This window comes from Lipotes vexillifer, unplaced genomic scaffold (genome assembly GCF_000442215.2).
Source record: "Lipotes vexillifer unplaced genomic scaffold, Lipotes_vexillifer_v1.1 scaffold251, whole genome shotgun sequence".
NCBI lineage: Eukaryota > Metazoa > Chordata > Mammalia > Artiodactyla > Lipotidae > Lipotes > Lipotes vexillifer.
Genome location: NW_006770868.1, coordinates 1,589,264 through 1,609,406, shown reverse-complemented (window position 1 = coordinate 1,609,406; position 20,143 = coordinate 1,589,264). Strand labels below are relative to the sequence as shown.

The window sequence follows — 20,143 nt, the reverse complement described above, 5'->3', positions numbered from 1 at the left end:
CCCTACAATGAGCTTACTGTGCTTTTAGAACATTTTTCATTGAGGATATTAAACCATATAATCCAAGAGCTCAAAAGTGAGTCTCTGGGGCCACCTGCTTATTCACACCGAGCCAGAGCAAACGGGCACTGTTTCCAAGGGACCTCTGCCATCAGAGCTTCTGCTGCTGGAGCTGGCGCGGCTGTTCCTTTACAACCAGCTCTTTGCGGTGCTTCTTCACTGGCAGTGATTTTCTTTCTTTTGGTCCCAGTGGAATCATTTTGAAATGAACTAACTTCCGCATTAACCGCAAGCAGGCCTCTCTCTATCCCCACCAAGGACGGGTTAAACTCACCCGGAGATGTTTTAGCGCCACACACGCAGCTTCCTGGAGTTTTGCATCGTTCTCGGTCAGGGCGTTGGTGTAGCAGAGCAAAGCCTAGGAAATGAGGTTGCTGTGAACGGGGGGCTGGTGAGAGCAAAGTCCACGGTGCCCAGGGCTCATCCCCTGAATGCTGACAGCATGTGTGCACAGTGTCGAGTTGTAGGCTACGGCATTCAATTTATCTAAAAACGCTGGTCCCTGGGCTGAGGGTCATGACATAAGAAAACTCTTTTTCTATAGTACTGTTTACAAAATGCGTTCCAAAACTGCCATCTAGATAAAATGCTGAATCAGAGGGCTTCCCTGGTGGCGCAGTGGTTGAGAGTCCGCCTGCCGATGCAGGGGACGCGGGTTCGTGCCCCGTTCCGGGAGGATCCCACATGCTGCGGAGCGGCTGGGCCCGTGAGCCATGGCCGCTGAGCCTGCGCATCCGGAGCCCGTGCTCCGCAACGGGAGAAGCCGCAACAGTGAGAGGCCCGCATATCGCAAAAGAAAAAAAAAAAAAGCTGAATCAGAGAAACCCGCTGTCCAGCGGGGACAGCAGCAGAAGTGAACACACAGAGGGAGCCTTGGCGAGGCTGCTGCCTTGGCCAGAAGGAAAAGCGTCTCTGCCCTTCCTCAGTCTTCTCCAGTCACAGCTCTGATCCCGCCCTGTCAGTCACATGACCATGGCCAAGTCGGTTCAGCTGGAAAAGAGAGCTGGCAATTGCTTTGCAAAATTGTTGTAAGGGCTGTTAAGCACGGGAGGGGGGGCCAGTGGGGATGTGCCTGGCGCTTGGGTGAGCCCAAGACCAAGGCCCCAGTATTGCCCTTCTCCCACCACGGGGGCTGGTACCCGAAATCTAGAAGAGTCACAGGTGTTCAGGAACCTAAAAGGCAGAGGGGTCCAATCTCTTGGTTTTCAAGTGAACCGAGCACAACGAAATAGCCACACACATTAGTTGAAAGTAAATGAGGGTGACTGTCAGAATTCTAAGAGACATTCTACGTGCAGGTGACATCTCAGAGACGGAATAGATAAGGTGCTTTAGAAACACTGAGCTGAATGAGGTGGTGAGCACAGTGGCATGCTGCTAACCATTGATCACCTGGCAACGCCAGCTCCCTCCCCAGGGCTGGCTGGCTTCTGCCAGTGGTGAGCGCATGCGGAAGGCTGTGTTCATCTCTGGAGTATCTCTACATCAACATACCGGCCACAGATGCAGCCCCCAGTCACTCACTGCTCCCTGTTTTTCCGAGAGGAAGCCTACCTCCCTCTACCTCCCCCCAACTCACACACCTGCAGCCAGGGGCTGCCGCCTCCCACACCGTACCTTTTCCCGAAAGCTCTTGTTCCTGGCTGCGCTGGCCAAGCGAGCACTGGCCGCCCTGCACACCCGTGGGGTCCCGTCCAGCTGGAGCAGCGCCCAGGCCCTCAACGTCTGGGGCAGGGGCTGGAGCTGGCCCAGCCGCTTCCCCTTCAGCTTCCTGACTGTCTTGGCCTGGCCCACGCACTGCAGCTCCTCGAAGAGTGTTACTACAAGAGACAGAAAAAAGGAGGCCCGGGGTCCCCTCTGAGTGCACCAGGCTGGACAGCTGTGGCTCGTGCATTAGCCAGGGAGAAGCAAATCCCAGGACAAGCCCATGTGATCACCAAGGCCCAGTCTGGATTGGTCTCAAAGGGGGCCTCCTGGAATCTCCAGGAAGGCTTTCTAGCAAGGGATTAAATACACCCTGAAAATGAATAAACCCCAGGTCCATACTTGAGGGACTCCGGCCAGCCCAGCAATAGCCCTCCTGTCCAGTTCTGACCTCTGCTCTGTGCTTTGTAAAGCCTCCTGCCCTGGGAGCTCATTTCTATACGGGCTGAATGTAGAATCTAATTAAATCTGGTTCTCGAAAGAACAGCTGGAGGAGAAAGACAGAGTGATTCTGAAACGCTGGCTTCCCAGAACCGAGCCGAGACGGAGGTCTCCACAACGGACACGCTTTGTCGTCAGTGTGTTGCTTTGAGGCCACGTGCCCCCGCCCCAGCCCTACCTTCCTCGGTGAGCTGAGTGAAGTGCTTCTCCAGGTCGGAGACACTCTGCCTCCGCAGGTAGCTGTGAAACTGGAACCAGGTGATGGTCTGTTCTTCAGGGAGCTCGGCTCCGGGCAGCAGCCCGCCGCAGCTGACCACCTGCTCCAGGAGCCTGCGGCACGCTGGCGACACACAGACACGGCGTGAGGGGAGACCGAGACCCCGCCCCCTTGGCGCCGCTCAGCCGGCCACGGCCGGTCACTTTAAAGGCTCTCTGACGGCGTGTGGGCGGGTATCCCTCCCTGCGCCCCCTGCGCCTGCGCGGGGCGTGCTCCAGCTGAGGCCCACAGGCCCGAGTTGGGAGTCTTGCAGTGCATCCATGTGCCCTGAGCCCCACCCGCCCCTCGATCTGAATCACAGAGCCAGGGCCTGGGAATATGCAGGTGGTTAGAACTGCTTAAGGCCCAGAGCCACTGCCTGGAGTATGACTGTCACCCTTCAGTTGTCAGCAGAGAAAAGTGCTGCAGCTCTGCATTCTGGGAGAGTCCAGCCAAGATTCAAGACACCGCTATGGGGCAGGTAAAGTCCTGCCTACCTTCCCATAAAGGTTCCTTCTCAACCCCTCTCAGGTTCTGGTGGAAGCCATGGAATCAGCCCCCAGGAAGGTGCACGAGCCCGCTAACGTTTGCAGCCTCCCGGCTTCACGGACTCCTCCTCCCTCCCCTCCCCAGGAAAAGGAGATGCCTTGTTGTCAATTTCAGAGAGGCCTCCACTTCATGCCGAGAAGGCGTTCGCAGAGGTGGAGATGGGGCTACAGGGAGGCCTGCCGAGGCAATGCTGAAGACCCCAGAGGATCCACAAAGCATTTCCGAGGCGGGTGGGGACAGGCAGGGGGCTACCTATTTCCAGTTGCCCCGGGTATTTCCCTCTGACTCTGTGCAGGAACGTCTTCTTGAGCTGGTCCAGCAGCACTGTACCAGGGCAGGACAGGACCGCGCCGGGCTCCGTGCAGCCTCTCCACAGCTTCAGGCACCCCTTCCTCCGCGTGGCCTGCGGGATGACTGAAAAGCCCAGGCTCAGAAGCCTGACTGGCGGTGGGGAACAGCAGGCAGTGAGGAAGCCCAGAGATGTCCTTCCACTAGGCCCTGAGAGGTTGGGGAGGCGAGGGATGGCCTGACCTAACGCAGAGTCCCTTTCCCACGTCCCAGTGTGACCCGCAGAGACAAGCAGCTTCGGCTGTGAGCACCTCATCTGGGTCACCACCTGCAGCCCTCACGACAACCCTGGGGCTGCTGCTGTCACCAGCCTCTCCTTATGGACAAGGGGAAGTCCCACGGAGGGGGCAGAGGCAGAACTGGGGTCACAGCTACTGTTTGACCACACACTGTATGCCCTGAATGTGCCCTGGGGTTCCTTCACTGACACCTACCCAGTGGCCTCCCCTATACAGATGGGGAAGCTGAGGCTCAGAGAGGTGAATCGTTTGCCCAGTCACACAGCTGACCGAGGCTAGCAGGCCTCCCTTCCCACCCCACAGTGTGTGTCTGATCCCAGCCACTGCCCCCACTCATGTCCCCTGGGCTCCATTTAACTCTGGGTGTTGGGAAGGGAGAGGAGGCCCCCTGGGCTTTCATCCTCATAACTTCCTGCCACGCACACGGGCAGCCCATGGATGGAGGGCAGGTACTTACTCTCTTCAATGGATGTCGCCTTGCTGACCTTCTCAAAATCAAGCACAGAAAGTGTCTCCAGAATCTGTTTTTGCTGTGCAGCTTCTTCCAGAAGGCATTCCTGGACCATCTTCGACAAATTAGGAGAGTGCAGTTTCTGGGAAGCAACCCATGATGCTCCGGGTTAGCACAGAACATGCCCTCTGAGGTCAACCACCATGACTGTGGCGCCCACCTGCCCCGTGCCCATCCTTTCTTCTATCCCGATGGTAGCTCCCTGACTGTCATCTGGGGATTCCTCCTTTGCCAAAGGGGTAGAGACGATAGGATGCAGGCTGGAGCTGCCAGGAGCCACCTTTGCCACCGGAAGGAGCCAGCCTGCCAGAAAGTGAAGCCAACCAACACAGGAAAGCAGAGCTGAGAGAGGGAACGACTCAGTCATGATGACGTTTGAAACCCTGGATCCAGCTGGGCCTGAAGCCCACCTCTGGGCCTTTCAATTCTACGAGCCAAAACATTTCCTTTCGGCTGAGCCAGTTTGGATTGGAGTTCTGGCATCTGCCACTCAAAGAGACACAACCACTGCCTTCGGTTTAGGGCTTGGGCTGTATGAGGACCCCATGACTATTCACCAGCACCACCACCATCACCCCCGCTTTGAACCTGCCACCCCACCCCGACCCCACCCCCCCCTCCCCCATTCCTCACCCACCTGCAGCAGCGCTTTGCAGATTCGGAGGTGAATCGTGAGCAGCACGTCCAGCTCTGGGGCACCAGCCGTGAGCTCCCTGGATGACGCTTTCAGCGCCGGCGGTGGAGGTGGAGTCTTGTCCTTTCTGAGTTGAATTGAGAAGAACTGGGTGACCGTTCGGTTAGCAGTTCAGCTCCCTCCAAGGGTAGAGGAAACCCTCCCTCTCTGGAGAGCTCTGATCAGGGAGGCCAACTCCAGGTCCCAGGGAGATGGAGTTAAACTGAGGAGAAAACTAAGAGAAAAGGAGAAGCAGCAAAAGGTAGCAACAACTCAAAACAGGTGCTGGGATGGCACTGGGGGCCTCCCCGCACCTTGCAGGGTGTGCAATTTGCAGCAGAAGCCTAAGGTTCCAACTAATTCCTAGCTCTGTGACTCTGGATAAGTCAGCCTCCCCTAGTCTCAGTTTACTCATCTGTAAAGTGGGGGCAGGAACCCCAAGCTCGGGGCCATGAGGGGTGAGTGAGACACAAGCGTACCCAGCACTGTGTCTGCTCCGGGCAGGGGCTGAGCCTGAGCCCTGAGTGGGGTGGAGATGCCACACCCTCCCCATGGGATCGTGAGAAGAGAGGAGAAATGTGGCCTGTTCACACGCTTCTGTGCTGCTGAGCTTTGGGTGCAGGAGAAGCGCTCAGGCCAGTGCGAGTGGGCAGGTGGGAGTTGCTTCACCAACGCAGTTGGTGCCGCAGGTGAGGGCGGGCGGTTGTGCAGAAGGAACTGGGAGCGCGGTCGCTTGGGCGATTGCTCCGCAGAGGTCAGAGGTCCTACTGCGTGCGCTATTATTTTTTTTTGTTGTTTTGTTTTGTTTTTTTCTTTTTGCGGTAAGCGGGCCTCTCACTGCTGTGGCCTCTCCCGCTGCGGAGCACAGGCTCCGGACGCGCAGGCTCAGCGGCCACGGCTCACGGGCCCAGCGGCTCCGCGGCATGCGGGATCCTCCCGCACCGGGGCCCGAACCCGCGTCCCCTGCATCGGCAGGCGGACTCTCAACCACTGCGCCACCAGGGAAGCCCTATTGTTATTTTTTAAGATTAAAAAAAAAAACAAAAAACGCCCATCTCTCGGAGCAGAAGGCTAAGGGCCAGGCTGAGGTATCCTCGTTCACTCAGTGGTCGCCGAGAACCTGCTCTGTGTGGGGCGGGGCCGGGGCCACAAAAAAGAAAACAGACATCAGGGCAGGGCTGTGGGAGACCCCGGCCCCGAGGCTGGTCACCAGGGCTGCGCTGGGACGGGCGCACTCACCGGGGACCCTGGGAGCCCCCAAACAGGGCCAGCTCGTGCGGGGCGATGTGAGCGCTGAGGAAGGAGAAGCTCTCCAGGATGTACTCCATCAGGCTCTCGGCGGACGCGTGCTCCCGGCGGGCTCCGCGGGGCTGCGGACGGACGGACGGACAGCGGGAACTCAGGGCAGCCCGGCCACCCGCCCAGCACACCCACCCTAACGGCGTCCTGGTCACCGTCCCTCAGCAGGGCTGCCATCCCCTGCGTCAGGGATGGGCAAGGGGATCCGTCCCCGAGGTCCCTCCCGAACGGCCTGTGACAAGGTCTGGCATGACAGCTGGAAGGAGGGCAGATCTGAAAAACCTCACCGGTCACAAACACCCACAGGGACAGGGCAAATGACGGGAGAGAGCTGGAGAGCAGTGCCCTCCCCCAAGAGGGCCACCTGCCACCCGGAGTGTGAGGCCTGAGGTTGCCATATTGTTCAGTTTTCCAAGAAAAAGTGGAAATCTAGACTTTGTGGGGAGCTGCCCAGTTTTTAACTATCGACAAGTAATTCCAAATTAGTTTTTAAATACGGTGTGGGTCAGGCCAAACAACTCCCAACAACCCAGGCCAGAGGCTGCTAGGTGAGCCTCTGGGTTCCAGGTGTCTCCTCTCCCCGGGAGACGTGGAAGGAGAGGGGTTTTAAGGCAGCCCCTGACTGGGGCAGGAGGCAGGAGCAGGCGTCAAGTCGTCAGAGCCTCCCAGTGGCAGGTCTGCTGTGGCTGATTCCCATCCCCAGGGGGCCTCGTCTCACACAAAGTGCACCGAAGGCATAGCCCAAGTAGATGCTGCCCCAAGAGCCAGAACTGGGCTCCTGAAAGTTGAGCCCAAAGAGAAAACCTTGAGCAACAAGAGAAGAATAAGACTAGTTGCAGAGATTTCCTTGCCCAATAGAAAAAAAAAAATTATATATATATATATATATATATATATATATAAAATATATGCGTGTGCACGCACAGGCGCATGCGCACACACACAGTTCTTGTTATTCACGGTAGTTACAGTGTGTAACGTCACCGTGATCTCTGGATTTGAAACTGAACCATTGCTCCCAGGGGAGATGCAGAGGAGTGAGCCTCTAGTCAACGTTTTCACCAACCCATCAACACGTAACCTTGTTTTCTGTGTGTCTGCTTAAAGACGTCTTATTTAATATAGACACTGTACCGCTGATACACTAAACCCAAGGTCAGTGGCATTTTAACTCACGCCTGAACACAGCTTATCCAACACACACATTTCCTCCATAAGGCACGTCAGGAACACTGGCCAGCACCTCAGCCTGGCACTTGGGCGCTGTTTCAAACAGCGAAATCACCAGAAATAAGTACAGAAATGTGGAAAGGGTAGCACTAAATATTCGGTGAAAGGACACTTGGGTACAGTATGAGCTGAGAAAAGAAGGAAGAACGTCATCTCCTTCAGCCTCAGCTGGGAACTTGCACATCAGGTGACTCCAATTATTTACCCCTTTGCACGTGCTTCTGAAGGACCACGAAAGCATCACGAGCACGTTTTAGCAAGTAGATGAATTCGCAAAAACAGAATCTGTGAATAGTGAGAATTAACTGCGTGTATATAAATACATATACACACGTATAAAATTAAATCCTCATTAAATCCTCACATTTACACATGTATATAAATACGTGTATTTATACACCTATACCTATGTGTATAATTTCTCTTGAAAAAGTCAAACTAAACACCATAGCCTATAATCATTTGTATTGTTCTAACTTGGTTTGCCCAAAAAAAAAAAAAAAAGAAGTTCCTCGAAGATGTTTAAAATTATTGTCTTATTGCGTATTACTTTAGGTTGTTTATGCAAAGTGTATTTTTCAAAATACAGGTATGTGACAGAAGCTGCGTGCGTGCTGACCCGAATGGTTCTACATACTAAGGCTGCTAAGAAATACAAAAAGGGTGACGTTACTTCTTAAATTCTTTTCTTGAAATTTTCTGGCAGGTCCTTTTTGAAGACCACAGCAGTGGTAAACAGCCAATGTGTTTTTAAAGTTACTAGATATAAAGTGAAAAATTAAACTTTCACCTGTGCTGAACTGTAATGTTGGGGGTGGGGTCAGGGCTGGAATAACCGAAACAAATTTTGAAGAGAGCTGTTAAACTATTTCAGTGCCAGTGAACTGAACACAAAAGATAGTGGTTCCATAAAGTAATTGCTGTATGGGGATTTCCCTGGAGGTCCAGTGGTTAGGACTCCATGCTTCCATTGCAGGGGGCATGGGTTCGATCCCTGGTTAGGGAACTAAGATCCCACGAGCCTTGGGGCACGGCCAAAAAAAAAATTGATGTCTAAGTAGGTGCTGTATGTATATATGCTGTATATATGTGCCGTATGTATGTATGTATATATATATATATATAAGTATACATTTTAGCTTATGTACATCTGTATATGTAAACCAAAAAAACAGAATAATCTGCCCAGGCCAGCACTTCTGAGAGCCACCCAAGGACAGCCCCTGGCGTGGGCCCTGTGGAGAAGTTTTGGTGTGGGGTGTGTGGCTGTGAGGGGCCTCCCACAGTGCCAGCTCTGACCCTGAGAATGCCCCAAATTGGGGATTTTAAAGCTGAGCCACAGCCCCACCCACCCAGGTCAGAAGATGTGAGATGGGGCTGGGATCTGGCCGGACGTGGAGCAAGTTATCCACACTGAGCCCCGACTTCCTCTTATAATCCTCCTCCCAGCTCGTTGAGAGCCGTTGCTACACCCATTGGACTGATGAACAGATTGAGGCCCAGAGAGGAGACATCGCCCACCTGGGTTACACAGGGGTGACGCCAGGATGCTGGCCCAGGCTCCCTGCCCCAGGATCTCACTCCCAGTTGTCACACCATCAGCAAAGCAGGACTTCCGCCCAGCAAAGAGTAAACGTACCTTCAGCCGGTCCCTGAAGCTGAGGACCTGGTACTCCAGCTCCCGGAGCTGGGGAGGGGCAGGGTCCATGGACCTCAGTAAATCCAGGACATCCTGCAGGGGCCTCTCGAGGGGCACCCCGGGCCCATCCACTCCATCCTCAGTTTCTGCTTCATCGTGGCCTTCCTGGCCTCCAGGGATCACGTGGTTGCGGAAGGGGGAGCCCCGTGGCAGGTCGAGGCTTTCTACTCCCAAATTTCTCCACCCAGGCTGCTCCACAAACGAGCCTTCTGCCAGGTGGAACACCTCTGGCAGGAGGCCCAGGGGTGGGGGGTCCTCCTGGGCCCCCTCTTCAATGGAGGTGTTGGGGCCAATGGCCAAGGGCAGGAAGCCCACGTCCGAGGTGGATGCTGTTGTGCTGGTCTCAGTGTCTCGGGGGTCCTCGGAGCTAAAGGAGTCCATCTCAGGCAGCTCCTGACTCCGGCTCCGCAGGCCAGGCCCCCGAAGGTCACCGTCGGACAGGCAGCTGAGGATGGAGGTGGCCCTCGGCCTGTCCAGCAGCAAGGCTTGCTGTGCTGGCTGCTGCAGGACAGACTGGAGAGGGGGATGCAGGAGCAGCCTCACCAGCTGCCCCAGGGATCAGCGAGGCCCCCAGAGGGCTTCCCCCACAGACCCTTGCTCTGCATACCCACATTCTCAGGATGACTGAGGTCCACCAAGGTGACTGGCAGCCTGGAAGTGCTGATAAGAGCCTGGCACCTCTCTGCCCTTATCCCTCATCACCCCTCTAATGCACTCCTTTCCAGCCCCAGTCTCTGAGTCAGACCTCATTTAACCGTCACCACACCTCCCTGAGGGTGGGCACTGGCTCATCCTCAGGCCACAGAGGCGAGGATCAAAGTGCGAGAGTTTTAATCCAGGCAAGCTGACATAAACCCGAACCCCTCCCCCTCACCAACCGAACCAGTAATAATGGTTGATGTTCCGACAGCACCATCTGTTTTTGCCAGGCATTCTTGTAAGCACTCCTCATTAACTAAGTCATTTAACCCTTACAAAGCCCCATCAGGGCGGTGCTGTTGTTCTCATTTCTCTGAGAAATTGAAGTCCAGAGAGGTTGAATGACTCGCCCAAGGTCACACAGCAGAGGAAAGGCATAGACAGAATTTGTACCCCAGGCCATCTGGCTCCAGAGTCCATGCTCTTAACCATAGATGATTTTTCAACCAAAGTACACTGGGACCACCCTGGCCAAACAATCACGTTTCCTCTAAATACACAAGTTGCCCAGCTTATATAAAGCTGCCTTTCCCCACCTAAGGTCCAGAGGCGGGAGACAGGTTCATCCAGCTCAGCATCACCCTCCCTCTGGGCTTGACAGAATGTCCTTGTTTTTGTCTCTGTCCCTGGACCCTCACTGGGGCACCTGCTTTGGGAAGATACTTGAACACATGCAGGATGACGTGTGTACCAGGTTATTTACAGCCCCGTCGTTGGTAACAGCAAATAACTGAACCTCAATATCTTGTTAAATAAAGTGCGATTTTTAGCCAAATGTGGAATGCTGCACGGTGCAAACAAAGAATGAGGAGCGCTCTGGGAATGACAGTGTCCAGTACATCACTAGGTTAAGGGCTGCTGTGGGAGAAAGGCTGGGGAAGAGGCATCTGCTCCCAGAGGGCACGGAGTATCTCTGGAGGAATATGGAGGAAGGTGACAAGAGTAGTTGGTGCTAAGGAGAGGACCCAGGTCCCTGGAGGCCATAGGAAAGAGGTATTTTACTGTACAGGATGTCAAGGTATTACCTACTGGAAACGTATACTAAAGGGTAAAACAGACTGGAGGCCAAGGTCATGGCTGGGGTGGTAGAACCATCCAGAGAACCCCATCCCAGGCATCCAGAAGAACCAGCCAAGCCCAGAACCAAGTCCAGAGGCCCCAGCATTTGAGGGGTTGGCTGCGAGAAAGAAAAAGTACAGAAAAACACCCAGGATAACCCCCAAACAAGGGAGGCTGAGCCCAAAGCTTGCTGCTCAGCCCAGCCCCACGTGCTGGCCCCTGGGGAGTGCCCCCGACTCCCGATCCCAGCTCGACCACGGCATCCCTTCCCGGCGAGGCTCACTCACCAGGTAGTATCTCTCCCGGAAGCTGGGGGTGCTCGGGGGTGTCCAGTTGTACAAGAAGCCCTTCCTGCTGCCCATGGAGAACTTGCCCGTGGGGCTGGGCGACACCAGGAAGCTCTCGGTATCAAATGGGCTGGAGGGAGAGCAGAGGCCAGGGTGTCACCGACGGCCGGAGGGCACAGGAGCACACACAGGACCCAGGAGATGGAGGCTCTGGGAGGGGCAGGCACAGCCGAGGGACTCCAAATCCACGTTCTCAACCCTTCTGGCCATGTCTCTCAGAGGCCCACTGCCCTGAACGCCCTTAGCCAGATGGCGAGGGGCAGCACTCGGCCACCACACAGGTGAATGACACCCCCCTTTAGAGGCCTTTCGAGAAGCTCAGCAGACCAGAGGTGGACACTCAGCTCTGCCGTCTTCTGGGTTAGCCACGTCACTGCCCCCCTCAGATTCCTCATCGGTCAGGGGGTGCCAGTCACAGCCACAGGGAAGGCTGCAGATCCACGGTGAGGAAGTGATGCGTCAGCCCGGCCCTCGCCTGCCCTTGGAGCAGGCAGGCATGGGTCAGCCCTCCCTGCCTCCTGCCTCCCTGCACACAGGCCTAGCTCGCAAGATCTGGGACCCAGCCCGGCCACAAGGGCCTGAGGCTCAGAGGCACTGCCTGGACACCTTTCCTGCCTGCCCAGGGCAGCTGCGGGCCAGCGGTAACCCGGGTCCTTGGACTTGCCCGGCTTGGGGCTGCATGGCGCTGGGCTACCCCCTGCCCCGTACACTTGAGAGGTGTGCTCAGCCCCGCTAGACAAATGAAGGCACTGAAGCTGGGGTGTCACTTGTCCAAATTCACCCAGCTCACCGGGGAGAGAGCAGTGGCTCCAATGACCCCGGCTCGGACCCCACCCCAGGGAGGAAGGAGAGACTGGCCCCGACTGGTCACAAGAAGCACCAGAGTAGGGGAAGTGCGTCTCAGCCCCCTTTGCTCCTGCAGCACCTGCCCCGGGGAATGAGGAGAAGGGAATTTCCTCGAAACCCAAGGTTTCATTTGGGAGAAAGAGCTCTGCTACCAAAAACAAAACCTGTGGAAACCACCAGCGATCACTGAAATGGCATGCACGGTGGAGAGCCCCACCCTGGGCAGGGGTCGTTCTCACGCATGTCCCCCATCCATGGGGCTGTGGGCTGTGGCCAAGGGAGAACTCAAGGTGACCGCTCGGCGTTATGCCTGATGGGTGGCAGGGGTCAGAGGGGAATGAGGTGGGCACAGCAAAGCCAGTCCTCCTGGGCAGAGGCAGGCTTCTCCCAGGAACCCAGCCCAGGAGGCTGCTGGAAAGGGTCCTGGCCAGCCCAGGTCTTTACTTAATTTATTTTTTTAATATTTATTTATTTGGCTGCACTGGGTAGTAGTTTCGGCATGCAGGCTCTTAGCTGCGGCATGCGGGCTCTTAGCTGTGGCATGAGGGCTCTTAGTTGCGTCATGCGGGCTCTTAGCTGTGGCATGCGGGCTCTTAGCCGCGGCATGTGGGATCTTTTTCCCTGACCAGGGTTCCAACCGGGGCGCCCTGTATTGGGAGCGTGGAGTCTTAACCAATGGACCACCAGGGAAGTCCCCAGCCAGGTCTTTAACAGCCACTGGGTCGAAAGTGAGAAGGGAATCAAAGGTCAGAGGGGCGGGGGCGGTGGGGTAGGCAGGGCTGCAGGGAAGGGTCTGGGTCCCAGCCTGTCTGGGGGGCAGGATGAGGGCAGGGCTGCCCAAGGTGGATGCTAGGGCGTGCTTAGGCCACCAGGGGGAGCCGGCGAGCCCCCGCCCCTCCGACCCCGCCCGCTCCTCTCTGGGTGGGAGTTTGGGGCCGGCCTCCCGTCGGGGCAGTGGGCCCCGGGGCAGGGGGAGGCGGCTACCCCGACTCACTTCCACAGCACCTCCAGCTGCAGCTTGATGGTGCCCAGCTCTGTGATGTCCACCACGATGACCTGCGGCCGGGTTGTGAAGAAGTCGGTGATGTGGCAGGTCACTGTGCCCAACGCCAGCGAGCTCAGACCCCGAAGCTCTGTCACCTGGGGGGATGGGGAGTTGTGGGTGGTGGCGGAGCCAAGCCCCCGCCCCCGCAGCGCCCCGGCCCCGCCCCTAAGCCCCACCCACCTTGATCTCGAAGTTCTCGTGCAGGGTGGGGATGAAGACCTCCTCCTCCTCGTCCCAGGTCTGGCTGTCGTCAGACTCGATCCGGCCCCTCAGCTTCCAGCGCTGGCGGCCCAGGCGCAGGAGCACCTGTGGGCCAGGTCCACGGAGGGAGGGGTCAGCCGCCCCCCTTGCCCCCTGCCTGGGGGCCCTCCCTGCCAACTGGGTCGGGGCGGGGACAGAAACCCAGCTGGGGCCCTGGTTGCCAGCAGCTCCCAACCCCCAAAGGCCTGGTGAGGAGCCCTGAGGTCTGATCCCGCCCGGAGCGTGGCTGTACCTCATACTGGTCTCCGGGACAGAGGCGTGCGTAGCCCACCAAGCCTGGAACACAGAGACGGGCTAATCTCTTCTCTCTCCTCTGTCCCTGCCCCATGGGTCACAGGCCCTCCTCACACGGGGAGCCCCCCATCACAGGGTGGGTATCAACTTCGGGGGGTGGGGGGGATAGGCCATCATGGTGGCAGTGGACAGGCCTGGGCCCTCACTTTCAACTCAGAGAGGGGACAGCACTTGCCCGAGGTCACAAGTCACGGGAGTGGAAACGAGGGCTGGGCCTGGACCCCCGGGATTCTGATCAACCCTCCGCACAAGCCCCAGGGTCCCCGAGAAGGCCTGATGCTCCCTCCACACTGTCACCTGCCCAGCCACTCTCAGCCCTGTTCTGTTACCTTTCATCCTGACGTGGAACTCGCCCAGGTGAACCTCCAGGGCCCCCTCGATGAGCCACATGTCCTGCAAAGCCCCACACAAGGTGGCTCACCGCCTGCCCCCGGGCTCGGCCGCGGGGGACGCACAGACCCTGCCAGACAGAGGCCCCCGGGCAGAGAGAGAGGCTTCCTCAGGGCCCAGGGAGCCCCAAGACCGGCCCGACTCTCGCGGCGCTGCCCGCCACCGCCGCCCACCTCGGTGCACTCCTGCAGGCTGCGGCCCAGCTCTTGCAGGCTCTCTCGGGAGGCGCGGCTCGGCGGGCACCGGGAGAAGGCCCGCTGCATGTTGGAGGCGCCGTCGCGCAGGCGGCACTGGATGCAGTAGCCTTCGTAGAGCTCGTCCACCTGCGGGGCGCACGGGCCAGTGGGCGCGGCCCACGCCGAGGGGCGGGGCCCCGACCTGCCAGTCACTCGGCCCCGAGCTGCCGACCCCACCCCGGCGGTCCCACCCCCGTAGAATGTGTGTCCGCGGGGCAACGACCACGTCTGTCTAGTCCACTCCGCATCCCCAGCACCTGGCAGAGGCTGGCACCCAGCGGGTGCACAGTAAAAACTAGTGAACTGGGCAGGTGGGTGCATCGCTTCCCCTCTCCCTGCCCGATTTTTCAATTGTGAAACAGGGAAGGTGGGTTTGTGATATTCTGTCCACCCACTGGGCTCCTGGGGGAGTAGAGCAAGCTCGTGGAAGAGTTTGCAGAATATAAAGCTTAAGGCACTTGCTGTGCGACCCCGGGCCAATCCTTGTCCCTCTCTGGGCCTCTGCAATCCCATCTGTTGATCGGGTGGTGGGACTCAACATTCCCAGCCCTCTAACCCCAACCCCCTGATCCCCATCTCAGGGCTCATCCCCTGCAGGCTCTGCTCCTCCTCGGCTCTCTCCAGCCACCTGGCACCCAGAGAACCTCCCCCCACGCCCCCACTGCTAACCCAGCAGAGGCCCAGCAAGCCGGGAGACACCCCCCGAAGCCAGGCTGACCTTGCTGATGTGAAACTCCATCTTCCGAATGTGCCTTTCCACAGAGCGTGTTTGCTTCTCCCAGAAGAAGAGAAGATGCTTCAAAAGTAGCCTGGCCACACTCCCCCCCCCCCCGCCCCTGCCACCCTCCTCCAGGTACTGACACACAGAGCTGCGCTCAACGCCAGGCCAGCCCCTCACCATCCCTAAAGAAGGCGCATCACTGAGCCTCAGTTTCCCCATTCGTAAAGTGGGGAGGAAACCCAAGTATTCCTCCCATGGGACGGCCAGGAGGATGGAACGCAAGCGAAGACGTTATTCTCATCCAGCCAGGCCCAGCCATGGCCCACCTTGCTTACCACGTGCAGACAGGAGTTTCCCTCACCTTGTCCAGGTCGTAATAGAAAGCCTGCAGGGCAGGAGAGGAAGAAGGGAGTCAGGACTCCAGTGCTCCTCCAAGACCCATGAGGCTACATCCCAGGGGTGCCTGAGCTCAGAGGACAAAAAGCCAGAGGCCACTCTGTCCTCTGAGGCCTGCAGCCAGCAAGCTGTGGTCCAGGCCAAGCAGGAAGAATGAGTAAACACATGGGCTTTGGGTGAGGCACCTCTAGGCCTGACTCTGTTTGCCAGCTGTGTGTCCCAGGCAAGTTTCTCTACCTGTCTGAGCCTCCATTTCCTTATGTAAAGTGGGGTACCAACAGCACCTACCCCATAGGGTAGTTACGAAGAGTAAAGGACGGTGTAAACTCAACAAGAGGGGAACCAGTGCAATTTGATTATTTAAGGGGTGACTTCAGCCACGACCAGAGGAATTGAGAGTGGGGAGAGGCAGCCAGCACCACCCAGGAGTTCAGGTCTAAGGAAACTGCAAATCCGGACTCGTCCATCCGGATTTGCAGGGGGCCACGGTGTAGCCAATGAAAAGAATATATTGCCGGGATGGGGGAATCTTTGTATAAAGGGCCGGATAGTAAATATTGCAGGCTTTGCAGACCATATGGTTTCTGCCATTGGAGCATGAAAGCAGCCACAGACAATATGTAAATGATGGGTGTGGGCTGTGTTCGGATAAACTTTAATTCCAAAACAGGCCCTGCTTTGCCCACGTGGGTTAGAGTCACTATATCTGAGCCTGGACGAATTTCCACAAGGTTGGCGATCCACTAAGGAAAAGGACTAAGATGTGGGAGAGTACGTAAGTTGTGATTTCATTTTTGTAAGACAACTGTTAACCAAACCACTCTATATGCACAATCTGTATATTTGCATGATTATGTGACCAGGGAGGAAAATATGGAAAGATAAAGACTAGATTGTCCTCAAGGGCTAAACAGGGTGGGACAGAGAAGATTTTGGATGGGAGCCAGTCAAGCAAGAAGGAAAAGATGGATTAACCCCCTGCCAACGTCTGTTTTCCTACTTATGCATTTATGTGACATTGTACTGTGTAGGATTATGAAATTAAAACTATGTAAGAGGACTTCCCTGGTGGTCTAGTGGTTAAGACTCCGCGCTCCCAATGCAGGGGCCCCCAGTTCAGTTCCTGGTCAGGGAACTAGATCCCCGCATGCATGCCGCAACTAAGAGTTTGCATGCCACAACTAAAAGATCCCTGGTGCTGCAACTAAGACCTGGTGCAGGCAAAATAAATAAATATTTTTTTAAAACACACACACAAAAAAAACTCTATGCAAGAAATTAAGAAATAGGAAAGTTCCCAAGTCTTCGGAAAGAAAAGTAAGTGCACAGCAACTTCTCAGAAACTGAGAACCGGACCCCAGGTGCATCGTCCCTCTGGGTGGCCCCAATGCAGTTGCTGCCCCTTCCCTGCCTCAGTGTGCCCACCTATGGAATGGGAGTAGCTAACACATACAGACCTTTACATAAACCTTGCGTCCCTTAGAGTTACTTCTAGAACAGAGAGAGAAAGAGAGACCGGAGGACATGCGAACAGCCACACCCACAAGAGAGGGAGGCTCGGCAAGTGCTCGGAAGGGCCGGGAACCAGGCAGCGCCTCCTTGAGCCTCTGCACTGACCCATCTGCCCACCAAGGACAAGGCAAGAGTGAGCTTGCCCGGCCTTCCCTTCTCCAGGTGGGCCGGCAGGCTGGGAGCCCTGCATCTCCCCCCCGTCGACCCCCGAGGTCTTCTTTGCTGGGGCCAGGATATAGAGGTGGGGGGACACAACTTTGATAGATTCATTCCCCACCCCCTCGTGTCTGCAGTCCCTCCATCAAGCCGGTGGCCCGCTCTCTGCTTTGGCCCTTGGAGGAGCAGTGCTGGAATGAGCTAGAGAAAACCATAGACATCAAGGCCTCCTGGTTTCTGCTTCCAGAAGTTCTAATTAAGGACAGGAGGGGTTTTCACAAGGCAGCAGCCGGATAGAGAAGAGGGGGCTGGGAGGGACTCCCCAAGACGCAAAAGAAAGCCTCCCCACTGGAGAGATGCAGGCACCCAGCAGTGGGGTCCTGGCAGTGCCAGCAGATAAAATGCAAGATACCCAGGGAATTCCCTGGTGGTCCAGTAGTTAGGACTCCACGCTTCCACTACAGGGGGCACGGGTTCGATGCCCGGTCAGGGAACTAAGATCCCGCATGCTGCACAACGTGGCCAAAAAAAAAAATACAAGACCCCCAGTCACATTTAAATTTCCAATAAACAATGAATACTTCTTTTTTTTAGTATAACTGTGTCCTGAAGATTGCATGGGACATACTGAAAAATGATTTGTTATTTATCTGAAAATCAAATTTAACTGCGCATCCTATTTTTTTGGTTTGTTTTTGGTATTGGTTTTTTGTGGCGTTTGTTTTGTTTCTTCTAAATCTGGCTTTGCTAAGGGGGTGGCAGAAGCCCAGAGCAGGTGAATCTTGGGCTAGACAGGCCCCAGGGCAGCCTCAAAGATGCCACTCGGATGGCAGCAAAACTGCAGAGCCGCTGGACATTGTGGGAACATGCAGGGATGATCAAGGACAGACGGTGTCAGGGCCGCTGGCACTGTGACACACCCTGGATTCAATGCCTGATCCAATTTCCTGCCATCATGTAAGCCACCCTGATTGCAGGGGGCCCAGATGGCCAAGCCCTACAGAGTAGGGCCATCTAATGTAGACACACCTCTGTACACCCGCCTACCTTACAGTGACTTCTAGAACTAAAGGGAGGTGTGGCCCAAAGATGTGTGAACTGCTACACCATGTGAGGGCCGGGGGCTACTGGGAGCTTCCCACCAGTCTGCGAGGTTAAATTCATCCGGGTCCAAGTGAGGTTCATTCATCAAAAATAAAGCCCACTCCTTAGGCCTCTGAGTTCCGAGACTGAGATTCACACCCGTGATGCAGGCAACGGGGTGAAAGAGGGTCCGTCTTTGAACCCCGGCCAAGGCTGCTCGCCTGGGAAGGGCCCGGGAGGGGTCTCACCAGCCTGGAATTCCTGCGGGTGTCCTTGTGGCGTCCTGACAGGTAATCCAGCTCGGCCTGCTGGACGCACAGATACTCCCTGTGAGGAGAACAAGGAAAAGGAGTTGGAAAAGGAGCAGAGAAAGGAAAGAAGCAGGCAGATGAGCAGACTTCCAGGGAGGAGGCAGCCACGGCCACCAGCAGGGGGTGCTCAGCAGGCTCAGGGGTCAGAGGGCAGACTCAGCCCACCCCCTGGAAGCCCAGTCCCAGCTCGCCCAGCCTCCACATCCCACACACCCAGGGCTGTGCGCCCAGCGCTGTACAAAATGGGGAATCCCTTAGGTAATTCCCCAAACAGCCCTGCAAACAGGAGCTACTGTTATACCCATTTTAGAGATGGGTAAACTGACCCTGAAGCAACTCAGCACAGGGTCACACAGCAGGGAAGAGGCTGAATCCAGGTCTGAAACCAGGCAGTGGCCTCCAGAGTCCAGTATCTTCACCCCAGCCCGTGGGGAGGTTACAGAGAGCACACCTCCCTCACAGCCAAAGGCAGGCTGTCCTGCTGTCTGGATGCCCAGGACCAGAAAGGGGCCTGACAAACCCACTCTGGAAAGCACAGAAAAAGCCATGGGCCCGAGGGGACTTTTCATGTTGTGTTTTCCACCAAAAAGAGACTCGGACATGAAACCTGAGGTCTGGACTTGGGGGCCAGGTGTGGGCCCCGTCCTGCTCCATTGTAGATTTGCTGGCTTACCCCAGGAAGGTGACTCGCCCTCTCTGGGCCCACTTATACTACCTTCTGCCAGACCACAGCTCCCTCAGGGGTTGGGCTCCCCAGGAAGGAGATGCCCTTGACCCCAGACAAGTCTCAAATGTGCAGTCCTCACAGGAATCACCGGAAGCTTTCCTGGGAGAGCAGCACCTTGGAGATAGGCCTCCACCCTCTGAGCACATCCCTGGCTCCCACTCAGCACCAGCGCTGGGCGCACTGTGGGATGACCCCTGCGTAGGGAGCCAGGCACCGGCACGGAGGGAGATGACATTTACCCTAAGCCCAGGGGACAGCGGGGCAGGCAGCCTTGGCCCTGGAGCCCCACTCTCTGCTTCCTGGCTGTGGGATCCTGGACAAGATGCTTCCCATCTTTGGGACTCAGTTTCTCGCCTGGAAAAGGAGGCTAAGAGAGTCTCTCATGGCATCAAGGACATGATGTATATGAAGCACCAAACAAGTCATAGAGCTGCTGCTGCTGCTGTTATTATTATTATTATTATTATTATTGATTACTGAGGGATGAAGAGCAGGGTCACAAGAGGTGGAGGGCAGGGCGGGGCATCCCAGGAAGAAAGAAAAGCCTTCCATTCGGCCAATGCGTGAATACCCCTCCCCCCACCTCAGCTCCCATGCTGACCTGACCACTGTGCCCCTAATGTGCCCATCATGCTCCTGCCCCAGGGTCTTTGCACAAGTGGCTTCTTTGGCTTGAAATGTTCTCCCATTATCTGCAGGGCTCACCCCTTCAGGTTTTTGCTCAAATGTCACCTTCTTAGTGAGCCCTTCCTTGAACACCTTATTTAAAATCAACCACACACCTTCGACCCTGATTTGTTTTCCTCCATAGGAGCTACCACCCTCTGACATACGCTCTATTCTACTTTTCTATATTGTTTATTGTCTGTGTGTCCCCCACTGGGATGTCAGCTCTGCGGGGGCAGGGGTTTTTGTGTTTTGTTCATTCCCGTACCCTGCGCCTGGCACTTGATAAGCCCTCAGTAAAAATATGGGGAGGGCTTCCCTGGTGGCACAGTGGTTGAGAGTCCGCCTGCCGATGCAGGGGACACGGGTTCGTGCCCCGGTCCGG

General features: G+C 56.3%; 1 protein-coding gene across 1 annotated transcript in view; it reads right to left on the bottom strand.

Moving 5' to 3' along the window:
- RIPOR3 (RIPOR family member 3) overlaps positions 1–20,143 on the bottom strand; it is a 29,636-nt gene that overhangs the window by 1,485 nt on the left and 8,008 nt on the right. The window contains exons 3-19 of the mRNA XM_007446379.1: positions 18,303–18,381; positions 15,269–15,292; positions 14,905–14,958; positions 14,124–14,273; positions 13,890–13,953; positions 13,499–13,542; positions 13,186–13,311; positions 12,955–13,100; positions 11,055–11,184; positions 8,950–9,522; positions 6,021–6,151; positions 4,746–4,869; positions 4,055–4,190; positions 3,263–3,424; positions 2,384–2,545; positions 1,678–1,880; positions 335–418 (exon numbers count right to left, since the gene is read on the bottom strand). Of these exons, the coding sequence (XP_007446441.1) occupies positions 335–418; positions 1,678–1,880; positions 2,384–2,545; positions 3,263–3,424; positions 4,055–4,190; positions 4,746–4,869; positions 6,021–6,151; positions 8,950–9,522; positions 11,055–11,184; positions 12,955–13,100; positions 13,186–13,311; positions 13,499–13,542; positions 13,890–13,953; positions 14,124–14,273; positions 14,905–14,958; positions 15,269–15,292; positions 18,303–18,381 (2,392 nt within the window). The remainder of the gene's footprint in view (positions 1–334; positions 419–1,677; positions 1,881–2,383; positions 2,546–3,262; positions 3,425–4,054; positions 4,191–4,745; positions 4,870–6,020; positions 6,152–8,949; positions 9,523–11,054; positions 11,185–12,954; positions 13,101–13,185; positions 13,312–13,498; positions 13,543–13,889; positions 13,954–14,123; positions 14,274–14,904; positions 14,959–15,268; positions 15,293–18,302; positions 18,382–20,143) is intronic.